The sequence below is a fragment of the Heterodontus francisci genome, chromosome 37, assembly GCF_036365525.1.
Source record: "Heterodontus francisci isolate sHetFra1 chromosome 37, sHetFra1.hap1, whole genome shotgun sequence".
NCBI lineage: Eukaryota > Metazoa > Chordata > Chondrichthyes > Heterodontiformes > Heterodontidae > Heterodontus > Heterodontus francisci.
Window position 1 is genome coordinate 10,587,633 of NC_090407.1, and position 19,917 is coordinate 10,607,549.

Below are 19,917 nucleotides of genomic sequence, written 5' to 3' on the forward strand. Positions count from 1 at the left end.
CCTCAGCACGTAGTCCTGGACCTTGGAATGTGCCAGTCTACAACATTCGGTTGTGGACAACTCTTTGCACTGGAAGACCAGCAAGTTTCGGGCAGACCCAAGGGCGTCTTTCACCGAATTGATAGTCCTCCAGCAGCAGTTGATGTTTATCTCGGTGTGCGTCCCTGGGAACAGCCCGTAGAGCACAGACTCCTGTGTTACAGAGCTGCTTGGGATGAACCTCGACAAAAACCACTGCATCTCTTTCCACACCTGCTTTGCAAAGACACATTCCAGAAGGATGTGGGCGACCGTCTCTTCCCCACCACAGCCACCGCGGGGGCATTGAGTGGAGGGGGCGAGACTTCGGGTGTGCATGAAGGATCTGACGGGGAGGGCTCTTCTCTCCACCAGCCAAGCTACATCTTGGTGCTTGTTTGAAAGTTCTGGTGATAAGGCATTCCGCCAAATGACTTTGGCGGTCTGCTCGGGGAACCATCCGACAGGATCCACTGTCTCCTTTTCCCGTAGGGCCTTGAGGACATTCCGTGCAGACCACTGCCTGATGGACCGGTGGTCAAAGGTGTTTTTCCGCAGAAACTGCTCCATGAAGGATAGGTGGTACGGCACGGCCCAACTGCATGGAGCGTTCCGCGGCAATGTGACCAGGCCCATCCTTCGCAACACCGGGGACAGATAGAACCTCAGCACGTAGTGACACTTGGAGTTTGCGTACTGGAGGTCCACACACAGCTTGATGCAGCCGCACACGAAGGTGGTCATCAGGATGAGGGCCACGTTGGGTACATTTTTCCCGCCCTTGTCCAGAGATTTGAACATCGGGTCCCTCCGGACCCGGTCCATTTTAGATCCCCAGATGAAGCGGAAAATGGCTCGGGTGACTGCCACAGCACAGGAGTGGGGTATGGGCCAGACCTGCACCACGTACAGCAGCAACGTGAGCACCTCGCACCCGATGACCAGGTTCTTACCCACAATGGAGAGAGATCGCTGCCCCCACATGCTCAGCTTTTGTTGTACCTTGGCTACTCGCTCCTCCCAGGTTTTGGTGCACGCCCCGGCTCTTCCGAACCATATCCCCAGCACCTTCAGGTAATCTGACATGACGGTGAAGGGGACAAAGGATCGGTCAGCCCAGTTCCCACCAGATGAAATAGCTTGTCTCGATCTACCCTCTCAAAACAGCTTAAATACCTCAATTAGATCATCCCTAATCCTTCTCTATTCAAGGGAATACAAGCTTAGTCAATACAACCTGTCCTCCTAATTTAACCGTTTTAGCCTCGGTTTCATTCTGGTGAATCTACACTGCACCCTCTCCAAGACCATTATATTCTCTTGAGGCACAATGCCCAGAACTTAACACGCTGTTGGAGAGCAGAAGAGAGGTGAGGAAATTTGGTTTCAACAAATCCCAACCACCACTGATGGTAAGGAATGGCACATTTGACTGTAAGGGTGGGGTTAAGTACATTATCTCCACTCTACTGAGCCCTGGTGTTTGCCTTCATCGGTCGGGGCATAGAGTATAAAAATTGGCAAGTCATGTTGCAGCTGTACAGAACCTTAGTTAGGCCACACTTAGAATATCACGTGCAATTCCGGTCGCCACACTACCAGAAGGACGTGGAGGCTTTGGAGAGGGTACAGAGGAGGTTTACCAGGATGTTGCCTGGTCTGGAGGGCATTAGCTATGAGGAGAAGTTGGAAAAACTTGGATTGTTTTCACTGGAACGACGGAGGTGGAGGGGCGACATGATAGAGGTTTACAAAGATATGAGCGGCATGGACAGAGTGGATAGTCAGAAGCTTTTTCCCAGGGTGGAAGAGTCAGTTACTAGGGGACATAGGTTTAAGATGAGAGGGGCAAAGTTTAGAGGGGATGTGCGAGGCAAGTTTTTTACACAGAGGGTAGTGAGTGCCTGGAACTTGCTGCTAGGGGAGGTGGTGGAAGCAGATACGATAGCGACGTTTAAGAGACATCTTGACAAATACAGGAATAGGAAGGGAATAGAGGGATATGGGCCCTGGAAGTGCAGAAGGTTTTAGTTTAGGCAGGCATCAAGATCGGCGCAGGCTTGGAGGGCCGAATGGCCTGTTCCTGTGCTGTACTGTTCTTTGTTCTAGTTCACCTCCCGTGGCAATTGATTCCTTTAGGTAATAGATGTTGCCTTTCCATTTCCTGATCAACAGCAGTTTTTTAACACTGTGAAAGATCATTAGCACTTATTGTAACAGGCTTTGTTGTCTAGTTAGAGCATTTTATTTTGTAACTACTTTAAGAGAGATAATGACTGCAACTGTGAAGCAACCTCTAGTTAGCTTTGCTCGAACACTTGCTATTGCTTCATTAAATCTGCATCACTGCACAATTATTTTAATTTGCTACCCATGGCGTTATGAAAATTGCAGCCAATTTTTTTTTACTGTAAGATGCAGCAAGCTGAATTGCTTAGCTGATGTAGCTAACTTTGATATTGACTGCCCATGGAGCTACCTAGAGCACAGGCTGTGGACAACAACTTCCATTTCTATAGTGCCTTTAACATCGTATATTGTCCCAAGGGGCTTCACAGGAATGTTATCAGACAAGGTGTGGCATTGAGCCACAAAAGGAGATGTTAGGACAGGTGAGGTAGATTTTAAGGAGCCTATTAAAGGAGAGAGGGAGTTGGAAATGTTTAGGGTGGGGATTCCAGAACGTAGACAGCTAAAGGCATGGACGCCAATGAACACATAGTCTGGGTCACTCATAGGGTTGGATTTTATGGGCTCCCGTGAGGCGGGGTTGGAGGTAGGGGGCCCTTAGAATTGCAACAGGAGGGGGCAGAGGGCCCATCGCCAAGTGATTTTGTCGGGGACGGGATAGGCCGACAATGGCCTACCCTCCCAGAGGCCATTTGAGGTCCTTAAGTGGCCTATTAACAGCGACTTAAGGGCCTCTTCCCATCGGCGCTGGGACCTAACCAGCAATGGGGCAGGAGGGCCTTTTTCATGTGGGGAGGTCACTCAGTAATACAAGGCGCCCTCCCTGTGGGCTTTGGTGGGGGGGGGTGGTCCTCCTCTGTGGGCAATCTGTGGCCCATGAAGGATCCCCTGCTGGGAAAAATTCCAGCTCCCTGAACCCCTCCCCCTGCACTACATGCCCATCCTCCCACCTCCCTTTGCTGGGGCCTTCCAGACTGGTCCTGGCAACCCCGCCTCACTTTCCTCCGGTCTGGGATTCCAGTGTTGGGCCTGGATCCAAGGCCTCTGTGGTACCAGCAGTGGCCATCGCTGCCGGTGGTGTACTGATACTGTAATTGGCTGACAGCCCTTAGAGGTGGGATTCCCGTCTTTAAAGGGACAGGGATCCTGGCGCCAGCCACTTAAGTGCTGGAACAACACAAGATTGCGCTGGGGGGGTGGGGGGTGGGGTGGGGGGTGGGTGGTGGTGTGCGGGCTTAGAAAGGCCAAGGTGGGGTACCCACCCCGCCTTTTCGATCCGACGCTGGGAGATCCGCCATGCCACAAAATCCAGCCCATTGTGTGGGGTGGCGGGTCGGAGGGATGAGTGCGTGAGGTACAAGTGAGTGGTGGCGGGGGGCGGGAGTGTGTGTGGTCTGAGGGTCACAATTTGGACACTCCAGTCACCTTTACATGAAATGTAAATGCGTTGATAATTCATTTGCTGTTGTGTCACCCCATTTACCTCTGACCGTTTAGGTTGCAGGAGAACTGGGCAAAAGACAGATCTGGTAGATTTCCTGTAATGAAGTTTATTAGGTCCCAATCTGTCTTCAGAGAGCTGCTTATCCCGAGGCTGCCCGTGCGGTGTGAGTTAATGAGGTGTTTGGCTGTGACCAAGCTCACAGCAGCTGCACCTGGGGTGCTGAATATAAAATTCAAATCCTGCAGTTACTGTGTAAATTAGACTGACCTTTTTCCACACAACATTTGATAGCATAACTGCAGCTCAGACTGGATCTCGAATTTCATTGAAAAGATGTCACAGCAGATTGGCACTGGCAGAAATAAAATGCCATTATAAAGTAATTTTCTTCAAATGAATAGGAAAATGTGAAGAAGCTGATTGCCCGAAACCTTGACTCAGATATTCAAACAAGTATGTTAAATTTTAAGACGTTACATCGCACTTTTTAAGGTGGACAACTTGTCATTGGAATGTTATTGATCTGTTCTGAAATCTGCTGTCATATTGCTCATTGTTAATCAGGGGAAGTGTCTTTTAGCTGTGTTTGTTGTAACAGGTGGAGAGAAGTTACAGCGTCACATCTGGAATAAGAGAGCTGAGCAGCTGCTGAAATATTGTTTTATTTATAAAAATGGGGTAATACCGCCACTCCATGGAGAATGTAGGAATAGTAGTCATAATTGTTCCTGCCATCCATTGGCATATATAATTCTCATCTTTGATTTCAAATCCCTCCGTGGGCTCACCCTTCCCAATCTCTGTAACCTCTTCCAGCTCTACAACCCTCTGCAATCTCTGCGCTCCTCCAATTCTGGCCTTTTGTGCAGTCCTGACGATAATTGCTCCACCATTGACAGCCGTGCCTTCAGCTGCCAAGGCCCTAAGCTTTGCAGTTCCCTCCTTGAACCTCTTTGCCTCTCTACCTTGCTTTCCTCCTTTAAGACAGTCCTTAAAATCTATCACTTTGACCAAGAATTTGGTCACTGTCCTAATCTTTTATCCATTCATTTCATGGGATGTGAGTATCGCTGGCTAGGCCAGCATTTGTTGTCCATCCCTAATTGCCCTTGAGAAGGTGGTGGTGAGCTGCCTTCTTGAACCACTGTAGTCCATGTGGTCCAGGTACACCCACAGTGCTGTTAGGAAGGGAGTTCCAAGATTTTGATCCAGTGACAGTGAAGGAACGGTGATATAGTTCCAAGTCAGGATGGTGTGTGACTTGGAGGGGAACTTGCAGGTGGTGGTGTTACCATGCGTCTGGTGCTGTTGTGCTTCTAGGTGGTAGAGGTCACGGGTTTGGAAGGTGCTGTCTAAGGAGCCTTGGTGCATTGCTGCAGTGCATCTTGTAGATGGTACACACTGCTGTCTCTGTGCATCGGTAGTGGAGGGAGTGAATGTTTGTGGATGGGGTGCCAGTTAAGTGGGCTGCTTTGTCCTGGATGGTGGCGAGCTTCTTGAGTGTTGTTGGAGCTGCACCCAACCAGGCAAATGGAGAGCATTCGATCACACTCCTGACTTGTGCCTTGTAGAAGGCGGACAGGCTTTGAGAAGTCAGGAGGTGAGTTACTCGCCACAGAATTCCCAGCCTCTGACCTGCTCTTGTAGCCACAGCATTTATGTGGCTGCTCCTGTTTAGTTTCTAGTCAATGGTAACCCCCAGGATGTTGATGGTGGGGGATTCAGCGATGGTAATGCCAATGAACGTCAAGGGGAGATGGTTAGATTCTCTATTGCTTGAGGTGATCATTGCCTTGTACATTTGTGGCGCGAATGTTACTTGGCACTTATCAGCCCAAGCCTGAATGTTGTCCAGGTCTTGCTGCATATAGACATGGATTGCCTTATGTAGCTTGGTGTCAAATTTTGTTTGACAACGTCCCTGTTAAGTACCTTGGGACATTTTACTAAAGTGCATCATATAAATGCAAATTAGTGTTGTTGTTGAAGGTTGGGGTGCTAGGGCATTGGGACTTGATGTGGTATATAGAATGCGAGTGTTGGAGAGATTGATGGTAACTATAGAATCACAGCTCAGCACTGAAAGTGGCCATTCAGCCCATCAAGGTCATGCCATCCCTTTCGAAGAGCAATCCAGTTAGTCCCACTCTCCATATCCCTGCAATTCTTTCTCCTTCAACTATTTATTCAAATTTCTTTTTGAAAGCTCCAGATGAATCTGTACCCATCATCCTATCAGGCAGTGCATTCTAAATCCTAATCACTCAATTGAGTAAAAATGTTTCCCCTCATGACTCCTCTGATTCTTGTGCCAATCATCTCAACTCTGTGCCTCTGGCTATTGGAAACAGTTTGTCTTTGTTTTGTCTATCTAAAACCCCTATAATTTTAAACTATTCTGTCAAATCCATCAAATCTCCCCTTAGCCTTCTCTGTTCTAAGGAGAACAACCCCAGCTTCCCCTGTCTATCCATGTAACTGTAATTGCTCAGCCCAGTAAATCTCTGCTGCACCCTCTCCAAAACCTGCGAGCCCCTCCTAAAGTGTGGCTCCTAGAATTGGTTACCATACTCCAGCTGGGGCCGAATAGTTGGGATGTGGATTTGGAAGCTCAGCTCGGGGGTCAAACAGGTTACACACCATTAGATTCAACCTGAGGGAGCAGCCAGAGAAGAGGGTGGAGTTGCAGGTTAGGCTGTAGAGTTTCTGGTGGGAGTGAAAAGCATTGTTCGAGTCTTGGCAAAATTCAGGCTTATTCATTGATGTCGAACAAGTCGTCAGGCAGTACAGCAGTGATAGATGAGGGTGCTAGCGCACATAGAGGTGGCTGTTGGTACATGGAAGCTGAACCCATACCCATGAATGGTGTTGCCAGGGAGTAGCATGTAAATAGGACAGGACCCCAGATAGAACCTTGCACTGAGTTGATTGTCATTCCAGGAGATGTGCTGGCTACATTGAAATGATAAGGAGACAGGATGGAAGGATGTATAATAGAAACATAGAAAATAGGAGCAGGAGTAGGCCATTTGGCCCTTCGAGCCTCCTCTGCCATTCATTATGATCATGGCTGATCATCCAATTCAGTAACCTGTTCCCGCTTTCACCCCATACCCTTTGATCCCTTTAGACCCAAGAGCTATATCTAACTCCTTCTTGAAAACATACAATGTTTTGGCCTCAACTGCTTTCTGTGGTAGCGAATTTCACAGGCTCACCACTCTCTGGGTGAAGAAATTTCTCCTCATCTCAGTCCTGAAAGGTTTACCCTGTATCCTTAGACTATGACCCCTGGTTCTGGACTCCCCCACCATCGGGAACATCCTCCTGCATCTACCCTGTCAAGTCATCAGAATTTTATAGGTTTCTATGAGATTCCCCCTTCACTCTTCTGAACTCCAGCGAATATAATCCTAACTGACTCAATCTCTCCTCATGCATCAGTCCCACCATCCCAGGAATCAGTCTGGTAAACCTTCGCTGCACTCCCTCTATAGCAAGAACATCCTTCCTCAGATAAGGAAACCAAAACTGCACACAATATTCCAGGTGTGGCCTCACCAAGGCCCTATATAATTGCAGCAAGACATCCCTGCTCCTGTACTCAAATCCTCTCACTATGAAGGCCAACATACCATTTGCCTTTTTTACCGCCAGTTGGACCTGCATGCTTACCTTCAGCGACTGGTGTACGAGAATACCCAGGTCTCGCTGCATGTTCCCCTCTCTCAGTTTATAGCCATTCAAATAATAATCTGCTTTCCTGTTTTTCCTACCAAAGTGGATAACCTCACATTTATCCACATTATACTGGATCTGCCATGCATTAGCCCACTCACTCAACTTCTCCAAATCACCCTGAACCCTCTCTGCATCCTCCTCACAACTCACCCTCCCACCCAGTTTTGTGTCATCTGCAAATTTGAAGATATTACATTTAGTTCCCTCATCTAAATCTTTAATATACATTGTGAATAGCTGGGGTCCTAGCACCGATCCCTGCAGTACCCCATTAGTCACTGCCTGTCATTCGGAAAAAGACCCATTTATCCCTACTCTTTGTTTCCTGCCTGCCAACCAATTTTCAAACCATCGCAATACACTACCCCCAATCCCATGCGCTTTAATTTTACACGCTAATCTCTTATGTGGGACTTTGTCGAAAGCCTTCTGAAAGTCCAAATAAACCACATCCACTGGCTCCCCCTCATCAACTCTACTAGTTACATCCTCAAAGAATTCTAGTAGATTTGTCAAGCACGATTTCCCTTTCGTAAATCCATGCTGATTCTGTCCAATTCTACCACTGTTCTCGAAGTGCTCTGCTATAAAATCTTTGATAATGGACTCTAGAATTTTCCCCACTACCGATGTCAGGCTGACTGGTCTATAATTCCCTGCTTTCTCTCTACCTCCCTTTTTAAATAGTGGGGTTACATTAGCTACCCTCCAATCTGTAGGAACTGTTCCAGAGCCTATAGCATCTTGGAAGATGACCACCAATGCATCCACTATTTCTAGGGCCACTTCCTTAAGTACTCTGGGATGCATACCATCAGGCCCTGGGGATTTATCAGCCTTCAATCCCATCAATTTCCCCAACACCATTTCTCTACTAATATTGATTTCCTTCAGTTCCTCTCTCTCCCTATGCCCTGTGTTCCCAAACATTTCTGGTATGTTATTTGTGTCCTCCTTTGTGAAGACAGAACCAAAATATGCATTTAGTTGGTCAGCCATTTCTTTGTTCCCCATAATAAATGCCCCTGTTTCTGACTGTAAGGGACCTACATTTGTCTTCACTAATCTTTTTCTCTTTATATACCTATAGAAACTTTTACAGTTAGTTTTTATGTTCCCCGCAAGCTTGCTGTCGTACTCTATTTTCACCTTCTTAATCAATCCTTTGGTCCTCCTTTGCTGAATTCTAAACTGCTCCCAATCCTCAGGTCTGTTGTTTTTTCTGGCAAATTTATATGCCTCTTCCTTGGATCTAATGCTATCTCTAATTTCCCTTGTAAGCCATGGTTTGGCTACCTTTCCAGTTTTATTTTTGCGCCAGACAGGCATAAACAATTGTTGCAGTTCATCCATGCGCTCTTTGAATGTTTGCCATTGTCTATCCACCGTCATCCCTTTAAGTAACGTTTCCCAATCCGTCATAGCCAACTCACACCTCATACCTTCATAGTTTCCTTTACGAAGATTCAGGACCCTAATCTCAGAATCAACTACGTCACTCTCCATCTTGATGAAGAATTCTATCATATTATGGTCGCTAATCCCCAAGGGGTCTCGCACCACTAGATTGTCAATTATTCCTCTCTCTTTACACAATAATGTGAATGAGGTTGGAGAATAAGTACCTGCATGAAGATTTAGGGAAAGTTTCAGTATAAATGATGCAATGGATTTTTAGTTCAGTGTGTAGATACTATCAATAGTCTGCAGAATTACTGACTTTCCAGTCATTGTGACGAGTGCTTGGGATGTGTAAGAGATAGTATCAAGCGGTGGTGGGGGTAAGTTTGATAATTACTGGTTGTGGTATTCAGCTCATCCGCCAGCAGCAGGAATACTGTCTCCTTAATTAAATGTGACTCTGTCTCAGTGTCACGAAATAGGCTTCCTGTCAAACACCAATACACAGTTAAGGATGTGTTAGGCAGTGAGACCATGGTAGCCGATGAAAGGTAGCCACAGTGATAATTAAATCAGACATTTGCTACAGGTGACATTTCTGTATCGAGTATTTACTTAAATTGCTTGAGCCACTGTGAATTACATTTAATTATATACTGAGAGTTTTGTTATTGTAATAGCAGTTGCTTTTCAATATATATTATTTTGAAAGACCTCCTATTGCTAATTTCTCATTTGTTTTCAGTGAATGGAAGGTATATTATGATGCAGGGTCATTCAAATTCAGTGGAGCTGCTATTATCCACTATTCTCATTCTCACTGAACAAAGCTTTTTGCATGTGGCTTTGTTCCATTTGCAAACGTCTTTTATTATTTTATATTTCATCTTTTCTTGGTGACTAAATCTATGTTGTGCTTCTCCCATTATTTGTATTGTGATTGTCTTTATCCTCCTCCCCAGTTTACAAACTATTATAAGTGGAATCTGAAATTTGGGAGCCTCAATCACCTGCCATTATCCGTTACCCACTGGAGAGATCCATTCTGTTGTTCTGGATACTGGAAGTCCAGCTGTAGTTTTCGGCTTCTCGGAAAGGGGGTGTCCAAGGGAAGGTCATACCCAAACGTTCATTAACTTCCAGTGTTCTCCCTGGTTCCGCTGCAGATGCTGACTCATATTGGTGAGGGGAGGGAGGGGAGGAACAGTTCCTCGGCATCAGCAGATGCCCAATACCTTTTGCCCAAATGTTCATTTCCTCATCCGTGACCCAAAACGTGGGAATTATTGGGAGGCTGTTTGACTGTGGAAGTATCAGAGTAGAACTTAATCATATTGTCATCTGACGCACATGGCCACTTTCCCAGATAGTGTGGTTCATCACCTCCATTCAAATGAACTGTAGAGCTGCACTGAGATCTGTTCACTCAACCAGCATGTAGCCATGTATAAAGAGTTGGCGGGAGCATTCTACAATTTGGAAAGGTTCTTGTCTAGTAGCTTTGGAATGGGGGTTGAGGGCTACATTGTGTCCCAGTGGGATCCAAGAGCAGTCAGCTGCTAGGGAAGTGATTGGCATATATTTTCACAGGAAATCTAGGGGATTTGTCCCCCCAGGTCTATATCTGGCAGTTAGGAGTAAATGTTTACTGGAATTTATGGCAGGACAGGAGGGAGGCAGTAATTGCAGCATGACAGGTTTAGACAGATTTTATTGTAAACATGGGCTCAGAAATTTACAGGGTCTCGAAAAATATACGAATAAAGAGGAAATATATGCCTTTAAAATGGGGATGGAATAATACCTACACACTCGAGTCCAATAATGCCTGGCTGTTAACCTGCCTTGTGTGTGTGCTTAATGCATATTCGACTCCAATCCCTTTCAGCAGACTCATGATTCTTTTTCGAACTGCCTCCAGGATTTGACTGCCTGTCTTGTATCTCAGTGGCCAAAACTGTACACATTCGTCAGTGTGGTCCATCTGAAGCACTTTATAGTCAAAAGGGGGCTTCCTCTGACTTGTAATGATTTGTTTACGTAGTTGAGCATTCTGTTAAGGAGTCTCCTAAAACTCCTACATCTCTCAGCCCCACCCTTAGCTATTTCAACACCCTTTGTGGAGGTAAGCATGTCACCCATTTTCTTATGCATACTTGGAAAGAAAGAAATTGCATTTATATAGCGCCTTTCACAACCTCAGGACTTCCCAAAACGCTTTACAGCTGATGAAGTACTTTTGAAGTGTAGTTACTGCTAGAATGTAGGAAATATGGCAGCAAATTTGCACACAGCAAGGTCCTTCAAACAGCAATATGATAATGACCAGTTAATCTATAGTTTTTCATCGTGATGTTGCTTGAGGGATAACCATTGGCCAGGACACTTCCGCATTGTTTCTATTAAATTGCACCTGACGTCGATCTTCCCATTAACATTTTGGGCGGAATGTTCTCGTCTTAGAATATTTGCAGGTATTGCAACCATTTCTGGGTCTGAGGTGCACCAACAGGGGGAATGTTCCGAGAGGCAGCCAATCAAAAGGCTTTGTTCGCGCTCGCCATCCCGTTAAGGACAGTGGGTGGGTTCCCGAGGTGGGAGGTCCAATTAGAGAGTCCGCAGCACTGGACAAATGGCAGCCCCCCCAGGAGAGGTGTATATTGCTGAGGCAGGTCGGGGAGCGTGAGAGCGCCTCAGTGGTTGATTAAGTCACTGATATGGAAGGACCACAGCTCTTAGGGCCATCAATGTGGAGGGAAAACCCCACCACCGGGGATGGTCAAGGGTCAGGCTGCGGCCTTTGGATCCATGTGGCTCAATAGTGGGGGCAGTGGGATGAGGGACCGTGGGCCCGCCAGCCTGTCACTGGAACATCGCCTCCCAGCTGCTGTTGGCCTCCCGACTCTGTGGGGGGCAGGGTGGTCCAATCCAAGGAAATCCCAGCGGCGTCTGCACCGTGGCCCTATGTGGGTCCCTAATTGACCCTAATTTGCTACCCACTGCTGTCGCTTAGAGCCCGACTCCAGCAAGATCATTCGGAGGCAGGAACGTGCCGGGGTCCCAACCCAACTTTCAAAATTTGCTCCTGGCCCAGCCTTCGCGCGGCTGGGAAGATTCCCCCCATTCTGTCCACCGCTTCTTTTCATCCCCAAGCAGCTTGCTGAGATTCAGCTGTCACTCCTAGGTTAGAATCATCCAGGTAGTTGATCATTTTGCACTGAACTCCTGAATCCAAGCTGTTGATTAGATATAGATTTGCTGATATGCGCCGTGGGTGGTGTGTTGATGTCAGGTTATGCAGATCTCACTTTTTAACCCCCTGCTGACTCTCTTCCACCTCGTGTGAAGGGACTAATATCAAGACCTTTGTCTCAATTGAACATGGGAATCTCACAATCACGACATATGGGCGAACAGTAAAGTAAGTAACTTGCAATGAATGAAGGAACCTCCTACTATACAATCGTTGAGAATGGTCCAATCTCTGTGGAATATCTTCTGGAAACATGTGGTGCTTTTACAGGCTGTTAAGTGATTAATGGCAGTTATCATTTTTTATCAAAACTGCGATTAATCAAACTCCCAGGGGAGTGGAAACACCAGCACCTCCCAAAGAATAGAGGATCGACTGTGCCCACAGGGCTGCTGGGATGAACACATCCACATGGAGGGATGACTAGACAATGAGCAGAGGGTTACAGCAAAGCTGAAGAGCCACAATATTTTCTCTCATTTGATGAATGGTGCTTAGCCTGGAGATTTATTTTTGCAGCCTGTTGCAATTGCCCTAGCGATGAAAGCAGTAATTTCTTTTTTTTTTAAAGCCTTTTTGTGTCATGGAAGTGAGGCATATTAGCACCGGGGATGGGAATATTTTCCTATTTCTGGTGCTCAGTGTTGGCATTAATCACTCCCAGGTTAGGTGTAAGTCAGGAGCCCTGTAATGTGCCTCAGCTTCGCAACATACTTCATAAGTGAGACATTTTTCACATTTGATGCCAATCCTAAGGCCAATCTGAGTGAGGTTTCAGTCAATTTAGGGGCAATACTGTGAACCCTTTGCCACTAGCAGCTGGTTTGAGCCTGCGCACTCAATTCACTTAAAAACAATTGAACTCCGACCCCATGACAGCCAATGTCCGCGCCCCATCCCCAACTCCTCAAAGTAAGATTGGATGTAATTTTAAAAAATATATTCATTCTCAGGATGTGAGCATCACTGGCAAGGCCTACACATGTTGCCCTTGAGAATGTGGTGGTGAGTTGCCGCCTTAAACCACTGAAGTCCATGTGGTGAAGGTATACCCACAGTGCTGCTAGGTCAGGAGTTCTAGGATTTTGACTCAGCTGTGATTCAGGAATAGTGATATAGTTCCAAGTCAGGACATATAGAGATACAGCACTGAAACAGGCCCTTTGGCCCACAGAGTCTGTGCTGACCAACAACCACCCATTTATACTAATCCTACACTAATCCCATATTCCCAATCACATCCTACCACCTACCTATACTAGGGGCAATTTACAATGGCCAATTTACCTATCAACCTACAAGTCTTTGGCTGTGGGAGGAAACCGGAGCACCCGGCGAAAACCCGCGCGGTCACAGGGAGAACTTGCAAACTCCGCACAGGTAGTACCCAGAACTGAACCCAGGTCGCTGGAGCTGTGAGGCTGCGGTGCTAACCACTGCGCCACTCAATGGTAACCAATTTAACACCAGGAACCATGGCACGTGGTGGTGATTGTGTTCAAACACGTGGTTGGAACTCTAATGCAGTATCTCAGCTTGACTGCAGTCTCCAGTCCTCCCACGCCCCCTGTTTCCCACCCGACAGGCTGTGATTTTTATTCCCCATGTTATTTATCCCACCAAGCTGGATGTGTAAAGCCTGTGGTAAGCAGTTGCATTGATTCGGTCTATAAATAAAAGATCAGTGAAAAACTATACAGGGTTACATTAAACAGTTGTATAAATCAGAATATTCTCTCGCTTGCCCTTTGAATACTGAAATTCCTCCGCTGATCATCATGGATGTGGCTTCTGTCTTGTGACCTTTAACGAGCTGATGTTCTAAAACGAGAGAAAGGACAGTTCGTTGGAGTGGTGAGGAGGACATCACACTAATGCTGTGTTGAATGAGCCCTCTGTCATTCAGACAGCACTTTTTTAGCTGATGTATCAGTTGCCACCGTAGTGCATTAAAAATGTGAAGAATAGTTCTCCAGGGATTGGTTAATAAACACACTGCCTTGTTTTGGAAGTGAGCCCATACAAACCGATCCTTGATATGCGCTGATCATTTTCTTTTTATGTTCATGCTGGAGATGTGAGCGTTGTAGGAATTTATTGCCCATCTCTAAGCTGCCCTTGAGAAGGTGGCAGTAGACCTCTTTCTTGAAATTCTGCAGCCCGTGTGCTGAAGGTTCTCCAACAGTTCAACTGGGACAACCGTTGTGAGTGTCAGATTGATTTCATTATTGTCATGCTAGGCCCTCACTTGCCAAGAATGAGGCACATCAATTTTGTCATGAACATTGATTTCTAACTGTTGTTGGAGCGAGGAAATGACTTGTTAAACAGATCAGCCGTGGCTGGAAAAAAACAGTTACATACTAACAGACATCGAAGGTGAGGAAGCGCATTCCAGGACCTGCTAAGGAGGATACAATCCACAAGGGCCAGGACTGGTTAGACCAGCTGGTCACATGACTAACTGGTTGTTCCAATCTTTTGAACTAGTCACAGAGAGTTTGAACTCAGAAAGACTGTTTGCTCCTGAACTGAGAAGATCTCTCCTGTCTGCTCCCATCTCTTTCTCACAAGCCTCTGAATCCACTGAAGACACATGAACCCCAAGAGAGCAAAGTCTCCTACAGCAAACAAGGTTTAAGAAGAATACTGGGCCCCAATGAAAAGCAAGATCTGCCGACAATCAAGGACTCTACAGTGAGCTTGAAGAACCGTAACAACAACTCTTCAGATATTGCCTCAAACTTTTCACTTTATTTTTCTTCTGCTCTTTTCCGTCTCTATTTGCATGTGTGTATCGCGTATGCATGCTAGTGTTGGGCACGGCTTGTATCCATAGGTGTCAACCGAATTAGAGTTTAAGTTCAAATTTAATAAATTTCAACTTTTCTTCTTTAAACCTCAGAAAGCCTGTTTGTGCTGGTTTCTTTGCCTTAATTGGAAAACGGTGAGTAAGGATTCACCAAGAGGGAGCTAAAAACACAGTGTGCTTAAAATTAAACCCTGTTACGGTAAGACCAGGTGAAAGCTGAGAGAGACCTCTAGACACCTTTCTCACTTGGTCGTAACATTGTCCAATAGCTCTTGAACATAAGAACATTAGATATAGGAGCTGGAGTAGGCCATTCGGCCCCTCGAGCCTGCTCCGCCTTTCAAAAAGATCATGGCTGATCTTCTACCTTAATTCCACCTTCTCTCACTATCCCCATATCTCGTAATTCCCTTAGTACCCAAAAATCTATTGACCTGTCTCAATGATTGAGCTTCCACAGCTCTCTCGGGTAGAGAATTCCAAAGATTCATAACCCTCTCAGTGAAGAAATCTTTCATTTCAGTCCTAACCCTAACCCTAACCCTAACCCTTATTGGGGAAACATTTGCTCAGCATCTACCCTGTCAAGACCCTTAAGGATTTTAGATGTTTAAACTAGATCACCTCTCATTCTTCTAACCTTGAGAGGAAACATGTTCCCACTCCTGACTGCGAGCCACTAAAGATGCAGGAGACTTTGTGAATGTTGATATTGAGTGGGAACAAGGTCAGCCTCTGATGTAATGGCTCGAAGAGTCAAATGAGCAGCATTTGAGGAGGGGCTGGCGTAGTGGTAATGTCACTGGACTGGTAGCCCGGAGGTCCCGACTAATGCTCTGGGAACGTGGGTTCGAATCCCACCACGGCAGATGGTGAAATTTGAATTCAATTAATAAATCTGGAATTAAAAATCTAGTCTAGTGTGACCATGAAACCATTCTCGATTGTTGTAAAAACCCATCTGGTTCACTAATGTCCTTTAGGGATGGAAATCTGCCATCCTTACCTGGTCTGGCCTACATGTGACTCCAGACCCACAACAATGTGGTTGACTCTTAAAATGCCCTCTGAAATGGCCACTCATTTCAAGGGCAATTAGGGATGGCAATAAATGTTGGCCTAGTCAGCGATGCCCACATCCCATGAATGAATTTTTAAAAAAATTGCTGTTCAGGCTGAGGCAAGGAAAGTGGTTATATGGGTCACGTCTCGTTGATGTTGTACCATTTGCTGTCGTTATCCATTAAAGGCAGCGAGTGTATTTTGGTGTTCACTCCATTGAAGTTGTCAGCAGGAGATATGACGAACTATCTCAGGTGTGTATTGGTACTGGAGCATGACCATACCAGCTGGCTTAATGACAAGTCTATTAACCAATTAATTTTCAGCTCATTAATCTTCCCAATTATGTGTCCAGTTATGTTGCATTTATTTTTACAGCTCTGGAACTGAACTGGCTGCAAGTGCTGGCTGGGAATAAGATGGAATATCCCGGGCTGCAGACCGGAGTCAGAGTTATACTGTGGGCTGCGAGTTGCACTCCAGGCAGAACTTGGTTTCCGCGGATGTGTGGAAGCTGGAGGGTTAACTGTGAAGATGTTACAAGAGTTTCATTTGTAAAGTAGATGTCAGCAAACACTCTGAGCACTTTTAGAACCAAGCTTGACCTTGCACCGTCCAACTTGACCATGCACTGCAGTTGTACTGCACATGATGTCAAACCCACGCAGAGTAACAGAGAGGCCTGAACCTCTGTGGTCCAGATGGAAGTTTGACTTACACATTCACTTTGCAGCAATGCAGTATCCACAGTATAATTGCGCTCCAAATAGAGCTGAAGGGTATTCAATAAAATGGAACCTGCATAACTCAAGTCAAAGGGAGATGTTTGACTGTACCTGTTATAAAGGCCACTTGTTTCTTTTTGTGTCTCAGGTTTGAAGGACCCCTGCAGCGAGGTGACCTGTGGATACGGCAGCACTTGTATCCAGTCGTCTGATGGCCAGTCGGCCAAATGTGTCTGTCCCACCACGTGCAGCAAGGTGCCGGAGAAGGTGGTCTGCGGCAGCGATGGCAAGGATTACAAAAACGAGTGTGAGCTCAACAAACATGCCTGCGACAACCACAAAAACGTGTACAAAAAGTCCGACGGGGCCTGCGGTGAGTGAGGATGTGCAAAGCTGAAGAACAATTCTATGTTACCAAAGGGGAGAAAAGGTGGCAGGTTTTCCATTCCTCTGCTGGCATATGTCTGAAAGGTTAAAAAGTTAAAGCACGAGGACATGTTGCATAGACTAGTCCTGTATTCCCTTGAGTATAGAAGATTAAGGGGTGATCTCATTGAGGTGTTATTGATTAAAGGAGTTGATAGGGCAGACGGACAGAAACTATTTCCTCTGGCGGGGGAGTCCAGAACAAAGTGGTATAATATTAAAACACTCGGCTGTTCAGGGATGATGTCAAGAAACACTGCTTTACACAAAGGGTAGTGGAAATCTCGAACTCTCTCTACCAAAAAGCTGATCAATAGATTTTTGTTCAGCAAGGGTGTCTAGGAATATAGAGCAAAGGTGGGATAATAGAGTTGAGGTACAGACCAGATATGATCTACCAAGGAGCTGAGTGGCCTCCTGCTGTTCCTAATATTACTATGGTCCTGGACTAGAAAGGTGAAACATTGGCTGGAGCCCCTCTCCTAATGGTTGTCCAGGAGATGCCTGCTGGAATGTGTGGGGGATATGACACATACATACACATTGACTGCACTTCACTCCAGAAATGAATAGCCTACTGGAGTGAGGTTCAGGAGGGCACCCATCGAATCAGACTCCAGCAAAAATTAGCGCCTTAGTGGTGCCCTCAGTTATTTTCCTGTTGCTAGCCCAGGGTTTCTGGCTGTGATAGAACTGACACTACCCCAGTTACGAACTACCAAACCAGGAGGAATTGAGAGTCATAACCATCTCTAATGCTGACCACCTTACGCTGTGGTAAAGAGGAACGATAGATGAAGGTGATGCTGAGAATCCCGTTTGATGGTAATAACAGACTGATGCCAATTTGCCAGCAGTCAGTGCTGCAGTTATCAGCGAGCGACAATCACATTTCTTTTGCTCAGCCCATATTTAGGCACATGCTTCTTCAGCCAAAAGGGAACAGTCAGAAAACTGCAGGCAGCGAGCACTTGAATTTCTGATTTGCACTCCCAGTGGGTGGAACTAGTTAATGGCGGAGTGGAGCCATAAAATTGCACCCCCACCCCACCCCCAGAATGAGTTACCTGTGAGAGCTAAGTTGTAATATTGATATATTTAAGGGGAAGCTAGATAAGTATGTGTGGGAGAAGGGAATAGAAGGTTACATTGGGGGGGTAAGATGAAGTAGGGTGGGAGGAGGCTCGTATGAAGCATAAGCACCAACATAGACCAGTTGGGGGTCCAGTGGCCTATTTCTGTGCTGTACATTCTATGCAATTCTGTGTTAACATGCGTGTTTATAGCCGTTGGGTGAGTAGGTGTTCAGCTCCAGTGCTTCACTGTAAATGGTGTTTTAAACATGGCGAGCAGGAAGGGAAGTAATGCTGGGAATCCTCACCGCTTTGTAACTGCTTCTTCTCTCACGTACAGACCCGTGCAAAGATGCCCAGAATGACCTCAATGTGGCGTGTCGAGTACACCCGAGAGCCCGCAAACCCGAGGTGCTGTCAAGACCTGAAAGCTGCCTGCCGGACTATGAGCCAGTCTGTGCAGACGATGGGCAGACCTACAACAACAAGTGTACCATGGACAGAATGGGAGCTATTAAAGGGATTAACCTTCAGAAAGTTCGCTCAGGACCCTGTCTGGCTAGAGGTGAGCTGTGACGTCTTGTAACCCCTAGATTGCCTTTGAAAATCTACTCTGTTGTGTGGTAGTCAAATTCTTAAGTTCAAAGGGGTTCAGTCCTGGATCCCATTCAGTGCTTTGCATCTACTGATTAATTCTAACATTTTTTTTACAAAACAAAATCCCAGATCCCTCTGGCTGCTCCTTAAAACTCAACCAGTTTATTTTCTCACGAACCTCTTTCCTCAGGCAAGATAAGGCCAAGTACAGAGTTAAGTGTTCTTTTACATTTGTTCTGGAGATGAGGCTGACTGTGGTGAGGATACATTTATAGCCTGCCCCTGAGAATGTGGTGGTGGGTTTTCTCTCGTTGTGGCAATTGGCTTCACAACTTGAGTGGTCTGTTTGACTACTTCAGAGGGCAGCAAAGGGGCAACGACACAGCAATGGACTGGAGTCACGTGTAGGCCAGGCCAGTTAGGAATGGCAGCTTCCCGTGCTGGGAAGGGCATGAGTGAACGAGTTGGGATTTTAACCACATTCCACCAGCTGTTATGTTAATTTGTTACAGTGCCAGCCTGGGCATTCTCAGATTTATTGGATTCAGTTTCACGAACTGTCATATGAACATAGGAAATAGGAGCAGGAGTAGGCCATTCAGCCCCTTGAGCCTGCTCTGCTATTTAACTAGATTATGGCTATTCTTCTACCTCAGCCCATTTTCCCGCACTATCCCCATAGCCCTTGATATCTTTAATATCTAGAAACCTATTGATCTCTGTCTTGAAAATACTCAATGACTGATCCTCCACTGCCCTCTGGGGTAGAGAATTCCAAAGATTCAACACCCCCTGAGTGAAGAAATTCCTCCTCATCTCAGTCCTAAATGGCCGACCTCTTATTCCGAGTCAGAATGGAATTTAAACTCGGGGCTGAATTTTACCAGCCCCTCGACGTTGGGGGTCGTGGCAGGGGGGCCCATAAAATACTTGCGGGAGCGACCCGCTACAACACCCAATGCCGAGAAGGCCTTGCCACACTTACCGGCAGCGGCGAGGCCTCGGTGCGTGCGTCCCCCCCCCCCCCCCCACCCCCGCCTCCAAGTGGCGGGGCCTTCATTTAAATATCAAAATTAATTGAAAACAAATGCTAATTAACTTACCTGGTCCCGCGGCCGTCCAACGCCGAATTTACAGCCGCCAGCCGCAACTCCATACGGAGCTCCGAGGCGAGA

At 46.4% G+C, this 19,917-nt stretch overlaps 1 protein-coding gene across 4 annotated transcripts in view; it reads left to right on the forward strand.

Annotated features, from left to right (window-relative positions):
• The window catches only part of agrn (agrin), a 471,240-nt gene that overhangs the window by 328,092 nt on the left and 123,231 nt on the right, over window positions 1-19,917 (forward strand). For all 4 annotated transcript variants that reach the window (XM_068017055.1, XM_068017056.1, XM_068017057.1 and 1 more), the window contains 2 exons: window positions 16,795-17,019; window positions 18,486-18,710. In XM_068017055.1, coding sequence (XP_067873156.1) covers window positions 16,795-17,019; window positions 18,486-18,710 — 450 coding nt within the window. The remainder of the gene's footprint in view (window positions 1-16,794; window positions 17,020-18,485; window positions 18,711-19,917) is intronic.